This window comes from Phascolarctos cinereus, unplaced genomic scaffold (assembly GCF_003287225.1).
Source record: "Phascolarctos cinereus isolate Bilbo 61053 unplaced genomic scaffold, phaCin_HiC Scaffold_8;HRSCAF=390, whole genome shotgun sequence".
Lineage (NCBI taxonomy): Eukaryota > Metazoa > Chordata > Mammalia > Diprotodontia > Phascolarctidae > Phascolarctos > Phascolarctos cinereus.
The window spans coordinates 15,404,119-15,423,981 of record NW_027556291.1 but is presented as its reverse complement, the minus strand read 5'-3'; the positions used below and the strand labels follow the sequence as shown (position 1 = coordinate 15,423,981).

The 19,863-nt window shown below is 37.1% G+C and overlaps 1 protein-coding gene across 1 annotated transcript in view; it reads left to right on the top strand.

Annotated features, from left to right (window-relative positions):
• LOC110198644 (protocadherin-11 X-linked-like) overlaps positions 1-19,863 on the top strand; it is a 552,081-nt gene that overhangs the window by 30,748 nt on the left and 501,470 nt on the right. Inside the window, exon 2 of the mRNA XM_078147797.1 lies at positions 2,799-5,294. Coding sequence (XP_078003923.1) covers positions 2,799-5,294 — 2,496 coding nt within the window. The remainder of the gene's footprint in view (positions 1-2,798; positions 5,295-19,863) is intronic.

Sequence of the window (19,863 nt, the reverse complement as noted above, 5' to 3'; positions counted from 1 at the left end):
GAAAATTCAGTTTTCAATATAATATATTTCAGTTTGGTAAATTTTTTCATTTGCTACATAGTAGCAATGTTCCCAAGGCAGATTTCCAAGCATCCTATAAGGGAAAAAAAAACTTGCCTCCTATTATTTATTGCATTTAAAGTTATGCTAGTTGGAGATGAGTTTACATGAATTAAAAGTCTATGTAGAGTGCTTGTTTCAGTTTGTGAGGTAATGCCATCATAACCAATATACATCTGTTAGCTTCTATGCAAATTTCAAAAAGGAAAGAAAGGAAAGCTGAGGGCTTTATGTTTGGGAAGCATCATTGTCAGTTTCATAGTAGATATCCAGTACTTTCATCAAGGCATATATGATCCCGTTTAAATGTTTAAAGCACAATTGAGTTCCATCACATATTTGGAACTTTGTTAATGCCACCAAAGACCTAAGTATAGCAAGAAATCCAGATGGGTGTGGACTACTGACACATTAAAGAATACAGAGAATGGAATATAGAATATAATCTGAATACTGTTAGCCATCCTAATACTTCCTGAAGAACCACCATCTTCATTTGGATTTCCATCTTGTAGTACCTTATATGATATCCTGGCATAATGGTATAACGAATTAGCCACAGATGAATACTGTTTGTAGGGCCAGTCCACAAATTACAGATCAACAGCTGATTTTTGTGGCCGTGTCAGCACTTCTTTAATCACAAATGAGTATTGGAGAATGTTTTTAAAATATTCAGGATAATAAATCACTCATTTAATAAATATCTCAATGTCCCTCTTTCATCTTCTGTCTTCATCCTCCGTTTTGCCCATCTTCATCTTCAACCTCAATATCAGTGTACTGTAAATAGCTGGTCTTTACATGTACCTTTCTAAACTATGACCCAGTAGGCATTGAGAGAAAATCAGGGCTCCTACTTAGGATTCTTGTGCCTACTCTAAACTTATTGGCCATTAAACTTTGCGTGTTTATCCCTAAGACACTCTCCTCTATAGTCATTTTGTACCCTCAACGTTACTGTTAGGGCAGCCTGGCATAGTGAATAGAGTCAGCCTGTGAGTCAGAATAAAGCTCCATCTTTGCCGCATACTGGCCTAACTCCAGGCAAATGATTTCATCTCCTAACACCTAAGTCAATTTGCTGAGATTGGGAGCTACAGTCTTCATTGTTTCTCAAAGATTATAAACTATGGAACAGTGGCTGAGAGGGAGTTTCCTTATGGGAGCTCCTTACACCAATGAAATACAGGTAGGTTCTGACTAAAGCAAAAACAAAAAGTGATTATTTTACATGGGGGGGAGGAGGTAGAGAAGACATCTTACATATTTTATCCAGATTATATGATGTAGAGAATCAAGTGGATATATTTTCTTGCATCAAGGATTATGTGTTTAAATGATCTGTCCTCTAGGCATGTGTTCTATGATTTTGTGAGAGATTTTTTGAAACAGACCTGGGTTCTGGTTCTGATCCTACCACTAACTAGCAAGTCACCTAATCTTTCCTTATGTATAAAATGGGAGTTGGACTGGATGATATCCAAGGTCTTTTCCATCTCAAAAATTCTACAATGGCACTAGATCGATTAGATGGGTAGACAAGTACCAGAATTATGGTATTCTACCAATTCAATTAAGTAAAACATTTATCGAGGACTTACTGTATTTGAGGCCCTAGGCCAGAAGCTAAAGATAATGAGGGCATAGTCCCTATCTTCTAGGTCCTTACAACATAGTAAGGAAAGTAAGATGGAGATACAAATGCACTTCTAAAAAGGGTGAAAGTCTGCAAGAGGCACAAAGTGCTGTGAGGGTTTATAGGAATTGTTGGAAAAGTCTTATTTAGTATAGTTCTTTTCAAATAATAGGTTTAGATGAACATATTTTGAGTTACAAATTAACCAACAAGATATTATAATTAAAAGGTATTTTATTGTAACAAAATGCCTATGAATTTGCATGACATTTTAAATGGTAATGACAATCATAGAGAGCAAAGAATTATGGTAGAACTTTAAACATTGTGATTAAATTGGCCATAATTCCTTTTTGATTGCTTGATTCTTCACATGAAATTAAATTTGTAATAATCTTGTTAATACCATGCACTTTTAGCCTTGTCACAATCTTTAGTTTTACATATATGTGTATATATATACACATATTTATGTGTACACATGTGTGTATATGCACATATATGTGTATGTATGTGTGTGTGTCTCACACACACACACACACACACACACACACATACGCGCTCGCGCACGCAGTTAGAATCCTAGACTTTTAGCCCTGCATTATCTAATTCAGGGGTTTCCTAATTACCAGCCCAGGAATCAGAAGTCTTTATTTTTTTATACCTTTAAACTTAACCTAATGATGCCTTCTTAGTCCTCTTTGCATCTTGCTCCTCCTACTCCTGGCTCTCTTTGCCTTCGTTCCTGTTTCCCGTTCTTTGAGAGCCATCTTGGCATGTGCAATAGAGACTAGGAATTTTGCCATTCTCTAGTAGCTTGACATGGGGAATACAGCTTTAAGTCAATTCTTTCATTTTACAGCTGAGGAAACAGGCCAAAGATGAGGAAACCAAGGTTTAAAAAGGCTAAACCACTACTCAATATTCCCCCTGTTCACTAGGAGCCAGAAGGACAGACTAGAACCCGGATCTCCTAAATACTTGCCTTGTGTTCTTTCTATTTTATTGGGTTGCCTCGAGTAGTTGTCTAATGAAATTATATTGGGCTCCTTAAAATATAAGTGTACAATAAAAATCTTCATGTTTTCATATCTTCTAGGGTTTAGGTATATTTGGGCTTGATGTCATTGAAACACCTGAGGGAGAAAAATGGCCTCAACTAATTGTCCAAAAGATGCTGGATCGCGAGGAGAAAGACACATATGTGATGAAATTGAAAGTTGAAGATGGTGGGTCACCTCCTAGGTCCAGCACGGCCATTTTGCAAGTTTCTGTGATTGACATGAATGACAACCATCCCGTCTTTGTAGAGAGCGATGCTGAAGTTACCATCCCTGAAGATGCTCCTGTGGGCTCTTCAGTCTATCAGCTCCATGCCACTGATAATGATGTGGGTGCAAATGCAGAGATCCAGTACTTTTTCAGCAATCTAATCAACCACCTTGCTAAGAAGCTTTTCAGTCTCAATAATACCACTGGCCTCATTACCGTCAGGGAGCCCTTGGATAGGGAAGAGGCACCTATTCACAAGCTTATGGTTATAGCAACTGATGGAGGTCCATTGCCTGCTAGGGCCATGGTGATAGTGAATGTCACAGATGTCAACGACAATGTCCCGATAATTGACGTCAGATACATCATCGATACAGTCAACGGGACTGTGTTCTTGTCAGAAAATGCTGGGCTCAATACCAAAATTGCTCTCATTACACCATTAGACAAAGATGCTGGCCGTAATGGGAAAGTGACATGTTTCACAGAAAATGACGTTCCTTTCAGATTAAGACCAGTTTTTGAGAATCAGTACCTGATGGAGACTTCCTCTTTCCTAGACTATGAGACTACAAAAGAATATGAAGTAAAATTGTTGGCTTCAGATGCTGGCAAACCACCTTTGAATTACACTACTTCTGTTTTCATTAAAGTCAAAGATGAAAATGATAATGCACCCATCTTCAGAAAGTCCAGCGTAGGGATTTCTGTCCTAGAGAATAATGATCCTGGGGCTCAGCTGACAAAACTCAGTGCAACAGATGCAGACAGTGGAAAGAATGGAGAGATCACTTACCTGATAGCTGGTGAACCCCCCTCTGCTTTCAGACTGGATAATCGTACAGGCATTCTGTCAGCAGTGGAACAACTAGATAGAGAAAAGAAAGACAAATACACCTTCACAGTCACTGCAAGGGACAACGGGCAACCTCACCTGCAGTCCAACGCTACAGTGACTGTAACAGTCCTTGATCAGAATGACAACAGCCCTACCTTCACCCACAGTGAGTACAACTTCTACGTCCCAGAAAACCTACCCAAGCATGGCACGGTGGGACTCATCACTGTAACTGATGCTGATGCTGGAGAGAATGGAATGATCACTCTCACCATTCTAAATACCAATGGCAGTTTCCTCATTGATCCAATACGTGGAGTCATCCGACCCAATGTCTCTTTCAATAGAGAGAAACAAGACTCTTACTCTTTCGTAATAATGGCCACAGATGGAGGCAAGGTGCCCCGCTCTTCATCTGCCACAGTGACCATCAATGTGGTTGATATTGATAACAACAAACCAGTTGCCCCCGCCTCTCCTATTAACTACACGTTTCAGTTTATTCCACTAGCTACTGAAATTGGCACACTTCTGTACGTAGTGATGGCTATTGATGAGGGCAATGGTGCGAATTCCGAAACCCGTTACCAAATGGAAGGTGGAAAAAGAAAGAAATTATTTCATGTGGAAGGACCAGCAGGGAACATAACTCTGAAATCAAGATTTATTCCTACAGACCAAAGCTTACATAAGCTGTTGATCAAAGCTAGGGACTTAGGACACCCTGACTCTCTGAATGGCAAAATACTACTGAATCTATTTGTGAATGATTCTCTGTACAATTCTTCTTTCGTTGATGAGCTACTGCGCAGAGCTCGAGGTCGAGGTAGAGGGAAATCAGTGACCCACAATGTTCCAAAGAGTGATGTTGCGGACCCATCAACTGGCGACTACGTCAAGTACATCATTGCCATCATTTCTGGTTCCATGACGGCTGTCCTGACCATTGTTATCGCCGCTCTTTTACGTTGCCGCCGTATTCCACGCCTCGCAGCTGGAAGAAAGCAGAATTCAGAATGGGTCACTCCAAATCCAAACAACGGTGAGACGATAACAATTAGCACAAATGACAATAGCGGCACTAATAGTGTCATCGTTAACCTTGTCACCTTTGCCGAATCTAGGACTGATGATCTAGATAAGGAAGAGGAGGCCACTACCTCCTTGGATGTTGTCATTAATATCGAAGATGATGCCATGGAGAGGTACAACCGAGGAACCCATTCTTCTACTTTTAAGCCTGATGGTCCTGATTTGGCCCAACACTACAAAGCGACATCTCCTCAGCCAGCCTTCCGTATTGAGCCTGAGACTCCTGTGCATTCGAAGCATCATGGCATCCAGGAGCTGCCCGCGGACAATACTTTTGTGATGGGCTGTGACTCTCTTTCCAAATGTTCCTCCAGCAGCTCAGATCCATACAGCATTTCTGACTGTAGCTGTCAAGGAACCATTAAGACTACAGCCACCATTCACCCCCGACAGGTAAGCCCAAATTCCTGGATGAATTTGGTACGTTCTTTTCCTTTCTACAAGCTGTTTTACCTTTAACCAAAGCATTAGAAGTCCGTCTGGTCTGAAAAGATTAAAAGGCCTAATCTCAAGTATTGCAACCTATAGATTGTGGTGAACTGATATTCGACCTAGCGAATTAAAATTAGCTATGAGCTATGGGAAAAATTTATGTGAAATTAGGGGCAATCCTGTCTGTAGATGGCAGTATGGTACTTCCTGTGTTAATGTAGAATATTGTTGAACAATTCAAAAAAAAAAAAAAACAACACAGAGGGGTTATGGCATTGTCCTCAGCCCTGTGAGATACACAGGAATGTTAAGTTATGCAGACCAGGTATAGAGCAATAAAATTTTTCAGGATCTGAGAAGTGACTTGTAATGCTAATGGAGTTTGGAATTGCAGCCTTTACTTGGACAAACTACGATGCCCAAGGGTCTCTCAAAAGTGGGCAAGATTCCCCGCCCCGAGAAATGACAGTGCCATTTTCAGAGTAGAAACTTATTCTCTTACTTTGACTCATGGAAATCTCTCCCAACTCATACAAGACGGAGAAAATCAGGCTATAAAGAGAAATGTAGTCATCTTATACTTTGCTTTTATTTTTATAGCAGATAGTGAAATGCATAAATGATATCTGGTTCTAGGTACTCTGCTCAGTAATTTGTGAATTGATGAGAAATAGTCAGTATCCTTTAAGATCCATTCTTCACTGTGATTTTTTTTTTGAGGCAAAGTGTGTTTTGTACAGTATGTTGAAGGGAAAGTAGGACAAATGAGTGTGACCACATTGATTATAAATCTAAAGACTAGGGAATTAATTAAAATAGCTTTCTTATATATCTGCATTTGAGGAGAAATACATCAGAGTTGCTTTCTATTAAGCATTGGCATTCACAAATGATTTCAGTTGTTTCTGTTTCTTTGTCTGTTTTCTTAATGAAGCCAAGACACAGAATTCTATGGTATATTTTGTTCCTTCCAATGGAGGCCATACCTTGAGTTGTGCTTTTCTTTCCTTGTGTTTAAGCTATAATAAATCTAGAAAAAAATTCCAGTCTCTTCATCGCAGGTGGTACAGAAAAGCTTTGAAAAACTGTAATTTGATAAGATAATAGCATTTAAAAGGAAGAGCAAATTCCCTCTTCCCTAAAATTAGGGACACTTTGAGCCAGTGTATCAAGCTGAAAGAAATTATGAAAATGGGTCACTGATGATTTTTAAAACTTTAATTTCAGATTATATGTATGACCCAACTGTACCACAATGTGAAATTTTTTTCGTTAGTCACATAGTGGTCTGAAATGTTTGCTTCAGTGCGAATTGTTATTGCAGTTCTAGGACTTCTGCCTTTTCTCAAAGTAGGTCTGCTGAGATAGTATAGAAAAAGACAACTGGACCTTCAGGCAATTTTTGCAACAGAAAGCACTGTTCTAAAGAAAACTTGAAGGAAAAAGATTATTTCCACAGGTTTGAACACCATGTGTAGAGGGTCTCTGTTCATTCTTGATTATTCTAAAGTGTCAACTCCCTCTTATTTCCTAATTTTTATCTAAAAAATTTTTTTCCTAATGGCTTTTTTTTTTACAACATGGCAGACATCAAGATTGTGGCGTGCACCTTTGTATATGTTTGACTTTTAAAAGACTTTAAAAGATCTTGCAGCACAAATATAAAAACCACATCAATGTATAAAAAAAGCTTGGTTTGTGCTCTGAAAAGCATCATTCTGAAGATGGATTATAAGTTAGTTACAAAGAAGAAACAGCTTTTAGGTTTTTGTTTTTGTTTTTTTTTACATTTTTCTTAACCTCTGAAAGTGATTCTCAGCTGCAAAATTTTGTGGAACTAAAAGAAATAAGATATGATGAGAAAAGCTCACTTATTTTGCTATTTTTGATGCTGTATAAAATGCCTACAAATACATCCAAATCTCTCCCATCCTTAAAAACCTCTCACTAGATCAAAAGCAAAGAGTGTTTCTGACCCCTCTAGATAGGATTTAGTCAGTAATAAGGAAAGAAGCAAGAGGGCATATTAGTACTAGTTCCTGACATAAAATGTAGGTGGTACATGCTAGTATGTTCACAAAAATGTTGTAAATATGAAAAAGCGTCAGCTTTTAGAATTTCAGATACATAAGACAGAGTGGTTAAGCGATCATTTTCATAGTGCAATGTCTGGATATACCCTAATTCACATAACCTGAGTCAGAAGAGACTTCATAAACCATCTAGTTTAAACTGTACTTGGAGAAAAAAAAAACATCTTGAGTGTCATCTTTAGTGCTAACCATTCACAGTTCCTTTGCTCTTGTCACTTCATCTTGAGTCTAGTTCCCTCATACTGTTGTATTTCAGATAACAGAAGTTTAATGCTTCAATTACAATATGTCATTGGCTTCTTTCCCCTCTCTGTTAGCTACCTCGTCCCTAAGGCAATTCTTCCCCTTCATCATTGCTTCATATAATTTTCCTCTTCTCTAATTCCTATTTGGCACTCCTAGTAATCATTACCTTTCCATGTTGGACCACTCCCTATCTTGACTATTGAGAACTCCAAGAAAATTAGAAGCTGGGCAGAGACAAATCTTGCCTGATGGACACAAAAAATAACCTGGGTGCCCCTGCTAGGAGCTTGAATAGGATTGGCTAGGCAGAGAGGCATCACGGCACATCTGATTGCATGACTACTCCATTGATGTTTCTGGAATTGCTTCGTAAAGATTGTTTGATTCTGTATAACTGTGTTAAACTACAGCTGAATCTAGCATTCACCCCCTTAAATTTCTGTAGTCTCATACCACCCAAATATTAGACATCACATTCAACACGTGATTTCTTCCTGCATAATCCTTTTTTGCTCATTTTACCTCCATCATTTTTCTTTTTTTAAATTCTTTTCTTTTTTGAAGTTTTATTGTTGCCTCTGTTTTCTATACCACATTTTCTGAAATATCCCACCTGCATCACTGAGCTCTCCTTTGTAACAAAGAAAAACAGATAAACAAAGCTAATGGAATGGCCACACCTAAAAGTGTATGCATGCGTCACTCAGTACCAATAGTCCCCATAAGATCTCTCCAAAAAGGAGAGTATTTCATCTGTTCTTTAAGACCGATGTCGATAATTACATTTCATTTGAATTGAGCTGCCTTCTAGAGTTGTTTTTGTGTGGAGTATTGTGACATATTGTTATGCTGGCTATCTTGAATCAGTTAATAGGTTTTTCTCAATTCCTCATATTTTTCATTTCTTATAGTGGAATAGTGTTTTGTTTTGTTCATATGCTACAGTTTGTCCTGCTATTCTCCTATCAATGAACATCCATTTTGTTTCCACTTTTTTCTTAACGTTGAAAATGCTGCTATGAATATTGAGGCCCTTTCTGACTTTGACCTTCTTGGGGTTTATGAACAAATTGATGACTTTTCTTACATAATTGAAAATTAATTTCCACAACTGTTATACCAATTCACATCTCCAGTAATAGAATATTAATATACCTTTCTTTCCAGATCCCATCCAGCATTCTCTTTTTTTATCTTTTGTCATCATTGCCAATTTGAGGGCTATGTTTCAATGTTATTTTTTCTTAGAGAATTTTTTGCATTTCTTCTGAATATTGTTCTTATTCTTTGATCACTTATCTTTGGGGCTCATGTTCTTATTTATCCATGTCAATCCTCTGTGTATCTTTTTCAATAATTTTCCAGCAAGTATTAAAACAATTTCCCTGGGGTTTTGTGCCCTATTATATTTTCCATACATGTTACATACTCAATATGAGTAATAAACATCATTGTGTCAAAAGATAAAGACCCCAAAATGCTTTGGAGCACTTTTGACCAAGCACAAATCCAGTGGTATGATTCCTTCAAATAGCAACAGAATTTTCTGCCTATGGTTACAATGTGTGTTCATGTAAATGGCATCATACAAAGGCTGTTCCATTCAAAATTATCTTTCTTTCTTCTTCTACTAAAACTCATAATTATTAATTTTGTGAGCACAGGAACAGATAGTGAAAATCAGGGATCATCAAATGTAGTTAATGTCTGAATCATAGCATGGCAGATTTACCTTGAAATTTGCAAAATCGTATCCTCCTATCCACAAGGGACAGAGTTCATAAAGCAAATTTTAAAGGTTCTAGTTCTTGGCACTTATGCAGAAAACAGATATACAGTCTGCTTCATGAAAAGAAAAACTAGAATGAGCCATACAGATTTGCTGTAGAGAAGGGGGAGTGTTTTCCAGTGGTGGAGGGCCTAAAAAGCTACCATAGAGTTACTCCGCTAGCCCCTTATCTTTGGTCTATGCCTTGATTGAAAATCGCTGCAAATGACTAGCAAGTAACATTCATTGACATTTTGAATGTCTTGGAGTTGCATCCCCTATATGTTTGGCCTCAGGAGTCCAGAAAAGCCATCAACATTATTCAGCCTTTTCACAGGACTTGACATGTTTAAGTGTTGTACAATCATCAGTTATTTTCATTTTCTGTTGAAATGGAAATGGATGTTACCTGGAGTGAAGCTATGTTTCTTTATCATGATCAGAATTTAGTGATAGTTGTCCAACATTGTTTAACTGTCGTATGAAATCTTAGCAGCTCTCAAGGTTTAGAAGGGTAAAATCTTCCCTGATGGGTCAGGGAAATGGGCTTCTTGTAAAGGTTGTCTAAAATTCTTAGAAGGATAGGTATAACAAAAGGTTAAGGGGAAAGTAAGAGGATCTATCATATGCTGCTCTCTGAATTTGCTTATGTTTGTGCATTGCTTTCTACTTGCCAAAGTCCTTTTCAATCTGTTGTCTTATTGGGGTGGCAGAGCAGTCACTCATAAAATATTTCGGTTACTCTAATAGGATTATTTCTAAGGTCCATAAATGAAGACTGGAAAAAAATACATCTTGGGTTCCAGTTAAAATGAATCCTCCTGGGAAAATGCTTTAAATATATGCTAAATCTGCTTTATCTAGTATTCTGACTATAACTGACCTTGTATGTTTGTGAAATATAAACTATAGTTATGGTTTCTTTTATTTCACAGAAGAAAATATGACTTTTCTTTCCATATGAAATCCTAGAAGTAGACCCTGAAAATGGAGTGGTACTATTCTTTCCCCCCACAAATTGACCTGGCACATGGAAAAGAAAGACATTTTTAACTTTCTTTCAACAGTATTACCTAATGGTTCATAAAAAACAAAACAAAACAAAACTCATTTTAGGTTTCAAATTAAAAAAAAAAGAAAATAGGGAAAATGTAGTTGAAATTGGAGAAAACAAAAATTTATATTTCTAGATAACTATCCATTTTAAAAATTATGTTGATTGCCCTGGTCCAATCTAGCCAACCAATGGATTCTCATGTATGAGTCAAACTGAAAATGGCAATTAGTATATTGAAATTTTTTTTCTTTTCCATATGATCTGTTTAGATTGGCTTTTGTTTTTATTATCTTTGTGTGGCAGCATGGTTTAGTGAATGGAATACTGATATTTGTAGTCAGGAAGGACCTGGTTTCAAATCCTGTCTCCAACACTTATTAGCCATATAATTCTGGACAAGTCATTTAATCTCTTCATGTCCTTGACAACTCCCTAGGACTTACCTAGTAAGTCATAGATGAACTGGGATCTACAATGGTAAAAAAAAAAAAGTTTCCTATATATTTTTCTTTGAATTATGCTTAAGCACCTACCATGGCTGAAGGCTTTTATTCATGAAATTCTGTTTAAGTCAGAATGATTTCTCTCTTTTTTTTAATTGCCCAATCAATTTAAGTGTTTACTTTCTTTGTGCTACACTGTACTAAGTGCTTAGGATACAAAGACAAAATGAAGTAATCCCTGCCCTCAAGGGGCTTCCATTCTACTAGCCAGAAAGACCACATGCACTGATAAAGAGAAACAAAACATTTACAGAGGTCATTTTGCAGGGAAGTCATTGGCCACTTGCTGAGATTAGGAAAGAGCTCAGGAATGAAATGGCATTTGAACTGGGTTGTAAGTGAAAATAGGAATTCAAATAAGTGGAGATTAGGGAATGCATTGTAAGCATGGAGAAAGCCTATGCAAGTACAGACAGGTAGATAGAATGTTGTATGTGAGAAGCAGCAAGGAGGCCAATTTGCCTAGACTTAAGAGTTTATGAAAGGGAGTAATGTACATTAGGCCAGAAACAGCAGGTTACAATTGTGTTGTGAAGGGCTTTAAATTCCTCGTTTTTATTTGATTCTAAAGGTAATAGGGAGCCAGTGGTTTGCTATTCCAACAAAATCAGAGGCCTACCCCCTAACCCTATGCCTAATCTGTATTTATATTATAGTTGAATCTGAGAATGAATAGGACCTTCAAGAGAGATAATGTTGGAGAGAACAGAGGTCCTAGCACTGGACATTGGGATATGCTTACATTTAATAGAGAAAAAGAAGGATCTAGAAAACGAAACAGAGCAGAATTGATGAAAAAGATAGGAGGAGGGCACCAAACAGTGTTGTGTAATTAAGACCAAGGAAGGAAAGACTTTCCAGAAGGAGAAGTTCATCAACTCTCTCCAATCCTTCAGATATCTCAAAATGAAAGAGAAATGAGAGACTAGCTTTGGCCATGGTCACTGCTGGGGTTCAAGAAAGCAATTTCTGGAGAGTGGTAGGAAGTAGAAGCCCCGATTGGGGTGAAGGAGTAAGTAGGCAATGATCAAATGATCAAAAGGGATAATATTTGTAAAGCACTTAGTACAATGTTTGGCATACAGCAAAAGTCTAATAAATGCTTGTTCCTTTCTTCTTTATGAGCAATGGAGTAGCCAATTATCCAAAGAGGGAATCAGGGGCAAGCAGAAGTTCTTTTCAAGATGATGGCAGGGAGGGAAACCTGGGCCCATTTGAAGTTAGAAGGGAAAGAGTCAGTCAAGGGAAAATGGAAAATACTAGTAGGAGGGGGTAATTGAGACTTCCAGACCCATTAGAAGGAATGGAATGTGGAATACAGGTGAAGAAATTAGCCTTGGAAAGGAAGGACTTTAATATTCTGAAATTGGAAGCAAGGATAGGGAGGAACAGAAAAGCAGTCATCTTAAAGTGGAGAGGAATATTGATGAGGGCAACATTTATCATTAAGTATGCAATAATGCACTGTAAGTCATACATTAAAGTGATGAGATGGACTCAGAATCAATCAAGAATATGTACATATATTTAAATCTCATCACTAGAGAGCTTGACAGAATCAGTCCAACTATGGCTGTTTCATATATGTGTATATATAAATAACTGGTTATTGGGAAACTAATATCATCAGTTTTTAACCAATTTGGCCAACAAAAAATGACCAAAATAAGGAATTTTATGACTGAATTGGATTGCTTGGTAAGCAACTCTTATATGTCTTCCCACTGGTAACTAGTTGGCCCACTGGAGAAAACGGTTCAATAATGAAATATTGCTCTGGAATTTTGAAACAATGACTGCTTTGATATAGTTAAGATATTTTTATACAGAAGCTCAATTCATAAATGTCAGCTTTACTGATTTCTTCTTTTTAATCATGTTTTCATGTGTGATTTGAAGGGTATTCATATTTAATTATATGTATATAACTTCTATACATATTCTACATTGGTATTATTTACATATTTTCTTATAACATATAAATTTGTGTGGGTGTGTGTGTATATACACACACACACACACACACACATATATATATATATATGTACACATATATGTATTTATCTTTTTCTTTCAAGACAAATAGCATGTTGGTTATTTTTGTTAAGATCTTTTGCCTTTCCTTGAGTAAGCTCCACATTGATTTACTTTAGAGTAAAAAATATCATCTATTACTCTTTTAAAAAAATCAGCACATCTAACTTTCATTGTCAAGGAAAAGGAAGCTAAATATGAAATGATTCACTTAAAAGGCAAAAATGCATATTTGGCCAGTTTCTCTTGGAGTCATATTATCTTAGAAAGTGAAAACACGCAAGGCTCTAACATGCAGGACCATTTTCAACATCACTTTTATGCAAATTATACATGTTTACAATTCATTAACTCCTGGTTAAGTCATGAAATCATTCTGTCAAGTCATCACATTGCACATTGTTTGCAGGGCCAGGGATTTGATCTGTGTACTTGAGGATTGCCAAAAAAAAAAAAAAAAAGAATTACTGTATCTCTATTGCAAAAGAAACACAATATTATCCCCTTTCAAATATCCTCAGCGGTGAACACATTTCCCCCTGAGAACAAGCCTCCTTAAGAAAACACCCCATACCTCTATTCCACCCCTTAAAAATTAGTAGAGGAACCATTTTATTCATTTCATTAATTATTCAAGAAATCATTTTATTGATGTCACGAAGATTTTCTTTCATTAATATAAGGAATTCCTGGTGTGGAACCTCCCTCTACTGATAGAATTTATCTGTAATTTATAGTCTCAGAGAATTTCCTTGGGATACTGAGAGGTTAAATGATTTGCCTATGGTCACAGAGCTAGTATTGCTGAGAAGCAAGACTTGAACCCAGGTCTTTTTGATTCCAAAGCTAGCCTTCCATACATGATGTCATGCCATTCTCTCCATTTAAATAGGCCTCAGGAAATTTTTTCAACATAATAGTAGGAGCAAAAGGTATAAATAAATTATAAACCTGCAGTCTGGAGAAATAGTAGAGATAGCAAGTGACTATGAAAAGTTATGCAACTACTCTTGAGGGGATGATTTAATTTCAAAATGTGAGTGTGTTTTCCCGGCTTTGGTTATACCATAAATGGTTGACATCTAGGGAGAACTAAGGCAAATACTTATTATATCTCTATTGTGCTTGCTTTGTAGCTTAACTCTAAATCAAACTCCATTGTGTGTAAAAATGAATGTCCACAAGCAACACTGAACCTAAAAGTTCTCAGACATAATAATAGCCTTGCTCTTGCAAGGGGCAAATGGACTTGCAAGCCCAAACTATAAGTGATCACTGAAACTCTTCTTATACTTTAAGAATTCAGATGTAAGTCAGTTCTCATTGCCAACATGGAGGAAACTTTTATATGTGTTAATTAAGGTGTCATTATTACAAGTTTTCTTGAATGGATATAACAATTTAAAAATGAACTTAGGTTGGATAATGGCAATTTGAGCAAGAATTATATGTATGTGTAGTATCTGTAAATCCTTGACTACTGATGTTATCTATAGAAAGAGAACATAAGGAACATTATAAAACATTATATCATCTCATGATAATGCCTTTGGGCTGGATCTGTACTAAAACCGCACACACCTGAAATGTCTTACCCCAAGTACTTGTATCCACTAGTATAGTATGTGCCTCCATGGTGCTAGAGAATGGATGGAGCATAAACCACAGGGTGAGCTTCTACACAGCCTATCAAAAGATTTTGTCTGTTAAAATGCCCTAAAGAGAGTAGAAGGAATAAACCATTTGAAACAGAATTCCAAAAGGGAGAGAGCCAGTTTGGGCATTAAGATAGTAGTATTATTTGTGTAACCAGAGCTGTCTTGAATCTTATCCATGGCTGGTTTCAGGGAGTCACTATGACACTGTGAAAAGAACAAAGTTGCCCAGAGACGTCTAGGTGAAACCCTGTCTTTGTCAAAGGCTACTTCTTTTTGGATACTACTAGTTACCTGTTACATAGTTAAAATATCTGTACTACATTGGACCAAAGTATTCTCTTCTTGCCAAACAGAAGACATTAACAATATTGATTCCCAGGTTTGAGGGCATTTGTTTGCTGTAAATTCACAGTATCATTTTTTATCAAGGGCAAACATTATGGTAATATCGAATGACACATAACAAATGAAGCTCTAAATAGACGATGGGAGGGCTAAAGTATTGAAATCTATCAGTCGCAATTATGACAGTGCCAATAAACCAATGGCTGGAACAATTAATTTCTATGCAAAATAAAATAATTATTGGTTCATATAATGAATGAGACAAATATTCTTTCTAGATATGCTATTCAAAAATTCATTCAATCAATATTCATTGAGTAAATACTATATGCAAGGCAATTTGATAGACATAGTGGAAGGGACAGAGGAGACAGGAGGAGACCTGCAGCTTTGCATTGGGACAAAGAAACTCTTCTCTGTTAATAAATGATTTAGGAGTTTGAATTTGCAGAGATTTGGGCCTCCTTCATGGAGGTATTTATACTAATGCAAGCCTTTTCATTGTTATCACTACTAACACTTCTATACCTTCTAAGGTGCTTACTCCCTGTCTCATATTCTGTTCTCAAACTTATTGACCATGAAATTTAGCCAGCAAAGGACAGTTCAGAATTCATAAGTACGATTGATATGTGCTTTGGATAGACATGGTCAAAATGGCCAATTAATATCTGGGTTTTTTTTAATTGGGTAGGTGAGTGGGACATGGAGGCCATTATAGGTACAAAACTGGGATAATAGTCAGGAAAATCTAGCTTCAGAGCCTGTTTCTGACTCTTATTTTAGCTGTGTGACCATGGGCAAGGCATTTAACCTTGATGTGCCTTAGGCAACTCATTTGGACTTAATTATCAATTCTTGATGTATTTAGGGAGAAGGTTATTCAAAACAAGGAATTCTCTTCCAGGAAATCACTGCTAAGGTGCTGACAAAAAAGTACACGGTCTCCAGTCCACTGAAGTTAAGAAGCTCCTCCTCCAGCTTAGGTGGGAAGGAAACTGAGGCTGAGGCTAGGGCTCTTCTCTCCAAGTGATTCCATCTTAGGTTGTTTGCTGGAAGGCTTGTACCCCTAAGTTCTGAGATGTTGGAATCCTCCATTCCAAATTAGCTTTCTAGTTGTACACACACTCTATCTAGACTTCACATTGTTGTTGTTGTTGTTGTTAGCATCAGTGATTCACAACCTGTAGGCCACAGCTCTCACTAGAAAAATGCTGACTCGCTGTTGAGCAACCACAGGCAGCTAGATGGCACAGTGGATGGAGCACCGGGCCTGTACTCAGAAAGACCCGAATTAAAATCTAATTTTAGACCTAATTCAGGCCTAATTCAGACCTAAGATCTAATTCAGACCCTTACTAGTAGTAGTATGACATTGGGCAAATCACAGCCTTTGTTTGTCTCAGTTTCCTCATCTGTGGAGATAATGATAGCATCTTCCTCCTAGCATTATGGTGAGGCCCAGATTAGATGATGTATGGAAATCGCTCAGCACAGTGCCTGTCTTATAGTAGGCAGCATAGAAATGCTATAATGATATTAAGTAATAATAGTAATAAATCCTTGTATGCAACAAGCACCATTGCTTTGATCTTTATTTAGCTTCAAAAAAATAAAAGGGCAGTGTGACTCAGTATAGTAAATAAGCAAACATCCCTTCTGCAGACTGAATAGATGTCTTTCGTATATATGGACTACGAAATTTCAAAGTTATGTAGAGGATGTAGTGATGGATATTATTCAGATTCATTAACAGTGCTACTGAATTCATAGTATCTTTTTATCATCACCCCAAGAATAGGATATACAGTTTCTATGAAAGGTATTATTCAATTTCTTCTTTGGGTCATTTTCTCAGACCAATAGAATTTACTCAGACTAATAGAATGATTGCCATCATATTGAGGGCATCTGTGAATTTTTTTTTTCATCTTAAAAGGGATCTTCATACTTGAAAGATTTGGAACCAGTGGTTAGGGTTTTGGTTAAATTTTGGGGGTTTTTTCCCCCTTGAAAAGATGAAATGATGAATTCCCTTGAAGAAACTAGCCTTTTCTCCCCTCTACCCAGCCAGGTCTCTTAATTTCCAGAGCTCTATGTATTTTCCCCCTTATCTTTCACTATAATTGTACCTAAGCTTGGTAGCAATAGAAGTACCTTGATGTTTTTTCATGTAATTAGTATTGAATTTTTAAATATCCTTGACATCGATGAAGAAAATATATGTATCTGTTTTCTACTTTTAAAACTTTAAAAGTATATGAATTATTTACATTCTGGAGTCCAAGTCATTATCTTACTAAAGACCAAGTCTAATTTGGTGCAAGGAAAGAAAGCTAGTTGGTGATATCTATGTGCAGGGTGCTTAATTTCAGGTAAGAACGATTTAACTTTAGGATCTGAAATGGTAACTCAATGGATTTCTGTAAATGGTGTGATGTGAACACACCATACACTCCAGGGGAGGGCAAGGATTTCTCTCCTTCACCCTCTGCTGCCAATCAATGTCTAAGTACTACCCATCCTATCTCTCTCAAATCTATCACTTCTGCCACACCATCATCCTCTCCTAAAGAGAAACTCAAATTTCAGGGGTTTGAACTTGATTCAAAGATTAATTTTGTAATTGAAACTGGAGCAATATTAAGAGATTTCACTTGAAAATTTTAAACCCTAAGATAAGATAAGCAGAAAACCAAATGCGTTTGTGTTTAAATCTTTCTCTTAAGAACCAATATCTTGCAACATAATTCACCCTGAGAGAAGTCCTGGAGGCTACATTTGGTGGGTATCTTTTTTTTTTTTATAGAATCTATATCTTTTTTGTATTTAACAGCTTAAATTATATGACTTAAAGTACATCATTAAACCTGTGGCTTTTTCTAGGTTTGGAAAAGGGCAATGAATAATTTGCAAAGGTAATAAAAACTTAGACTTAATTTAGTCCAATCCCGTTGAGGGCAAAAAACAATGCTAATGGAATGAATGACTTGCTTCAGGGCACGGGGGCATTGAGTGCCACAATTAGAATCCAAACCAGGTCTTTACACTAGGAATGCACTCTCTCTACCACACTGCCTGATGTGTCTACACAGTCAGTTGCTTGAGAACCATTGCCCAAACACCAACACATTTTGCCTATAGTGTTTTGGAAAATCACATTTTTGCAGGCAAAAATGCAGATTTAGGTTGAAATTCTATTTAAATACAAAGGCAGGGGTGGGGTGGATACTGAGATCCTTATCAATAGAGTAAAAAGCATCCCAATATAAGAGTAGTTACTTTCTCCCCACAAATTCTACAGTTGTGTTTTCAGTCGATTCCCATACTCAAAGTATATCTGTTCTCACAGAAATACTATCCCATTAGAAAAGAGACCCAAACTTAAGTTCTACTGATTTAGCAACGTGTCTCATGAGGCCTCTGCCTGGCATCTTATGGAGGCCACGTGATACAGCAGAAAAAGTTCTATTGCTAGAGCCACGTAGGCAGAAGACCTGGGTTCAAACTCTTAGTTTTGTCCTCCTGACTACCTGTGAGACTTTGGGTCAGTCACTAGTACCTCTCTGGGCCTTGGTTCACTCATCTGTAAAATGTGGGTTTGGGCTAGAAGGCCTCTAAGATCCCTTCCATATCTGGAGCTATGAGCATACGACTATTTCTCTCTCACATTATGAGGATTTTTGAAGGCTTTGAGATAGAATCACTCACTCCTTTGAATGAACAGCTTCAAAGGTGGTTTGATCAGATCACACACACAGTTGTAATCAATCCCCAAGTAATATTTGCTCCTGGTTTCTCTTCTAATATTCTCTCTAATCTCATTCTTATCACTGTTTCAACCAAATATTTTTTGCAGTCTTATTTAGTTGCTCTTTCTGACTCTTTCAGCTTGATATTTGCCTTTCCCAAGGAGTTTACTCATGGTGGCTAGTGGGTTCTTTGTTTAAAAACACTCTTGCTTGTACCACCTGTCTCCTTGTAACAAAGTAGGCTTCTTTGTAGCCTTAGAATCACCCAGATTAATGGAGCATTCACAATTTTCATGGCACTGGGAGGCCTGGAAGACCTTACAATCAATAATTTATTCAGGCTACAAGGGTACCATTTACTGGCCTGATTTATCAATTACTGAATGCTACCTTTGTACCTTGAAAGAGTTAATTGTCCATCTTGTTAACTGTGTCATCCAGCAGAATTACATTAGACTTTTCCTGAGCTTACTCTGAAACTGACTTTTACAGAGAAATAAGGGGAAAAAATGTAAAAGAACACTTTTTTTTTTGCTTTTAATTTACATCTTTAAGATACTGACAGTTACAGAGGTCTTATTTCCTTATATGTACAATGAAGTTGGATTAGATGATCCTAGCTGTGCCCTCTGGTCTAGGAGTGTATGAATTGAATGATACTGCAATTACACTATTCATTATTATTGAAGTAGAATAAGTAATGCTAAAGAAGCATTTATTTAGCACCTACTATGGTGTCAGGCACTGTGCTAAGCCCTTTTACAAGTATTATCCCATTTAAGCCTCATAGCAACCCTACAAGGTGGGTGCTATTATGATCCCCATTTTACAGATGAGGAAACTGAAGCAAACAGAGGTTAAATGACATGCCTGGGGTCACACAGCTAGTAAGTTTCTGAGGCTAGATTTGAACTCAGGTCTTCCTGACTCCATCCACTCTATCTACCGGGCTACCACTTGCCTCTAAAGGTATTTCTAATTTAGGAGAACATGAAGAAATTTTTAAAAACAAAGTACTCCATATCTTGTATAGGATATATACATATCTTATAGGAAACTATAAGAGAGTTTCTT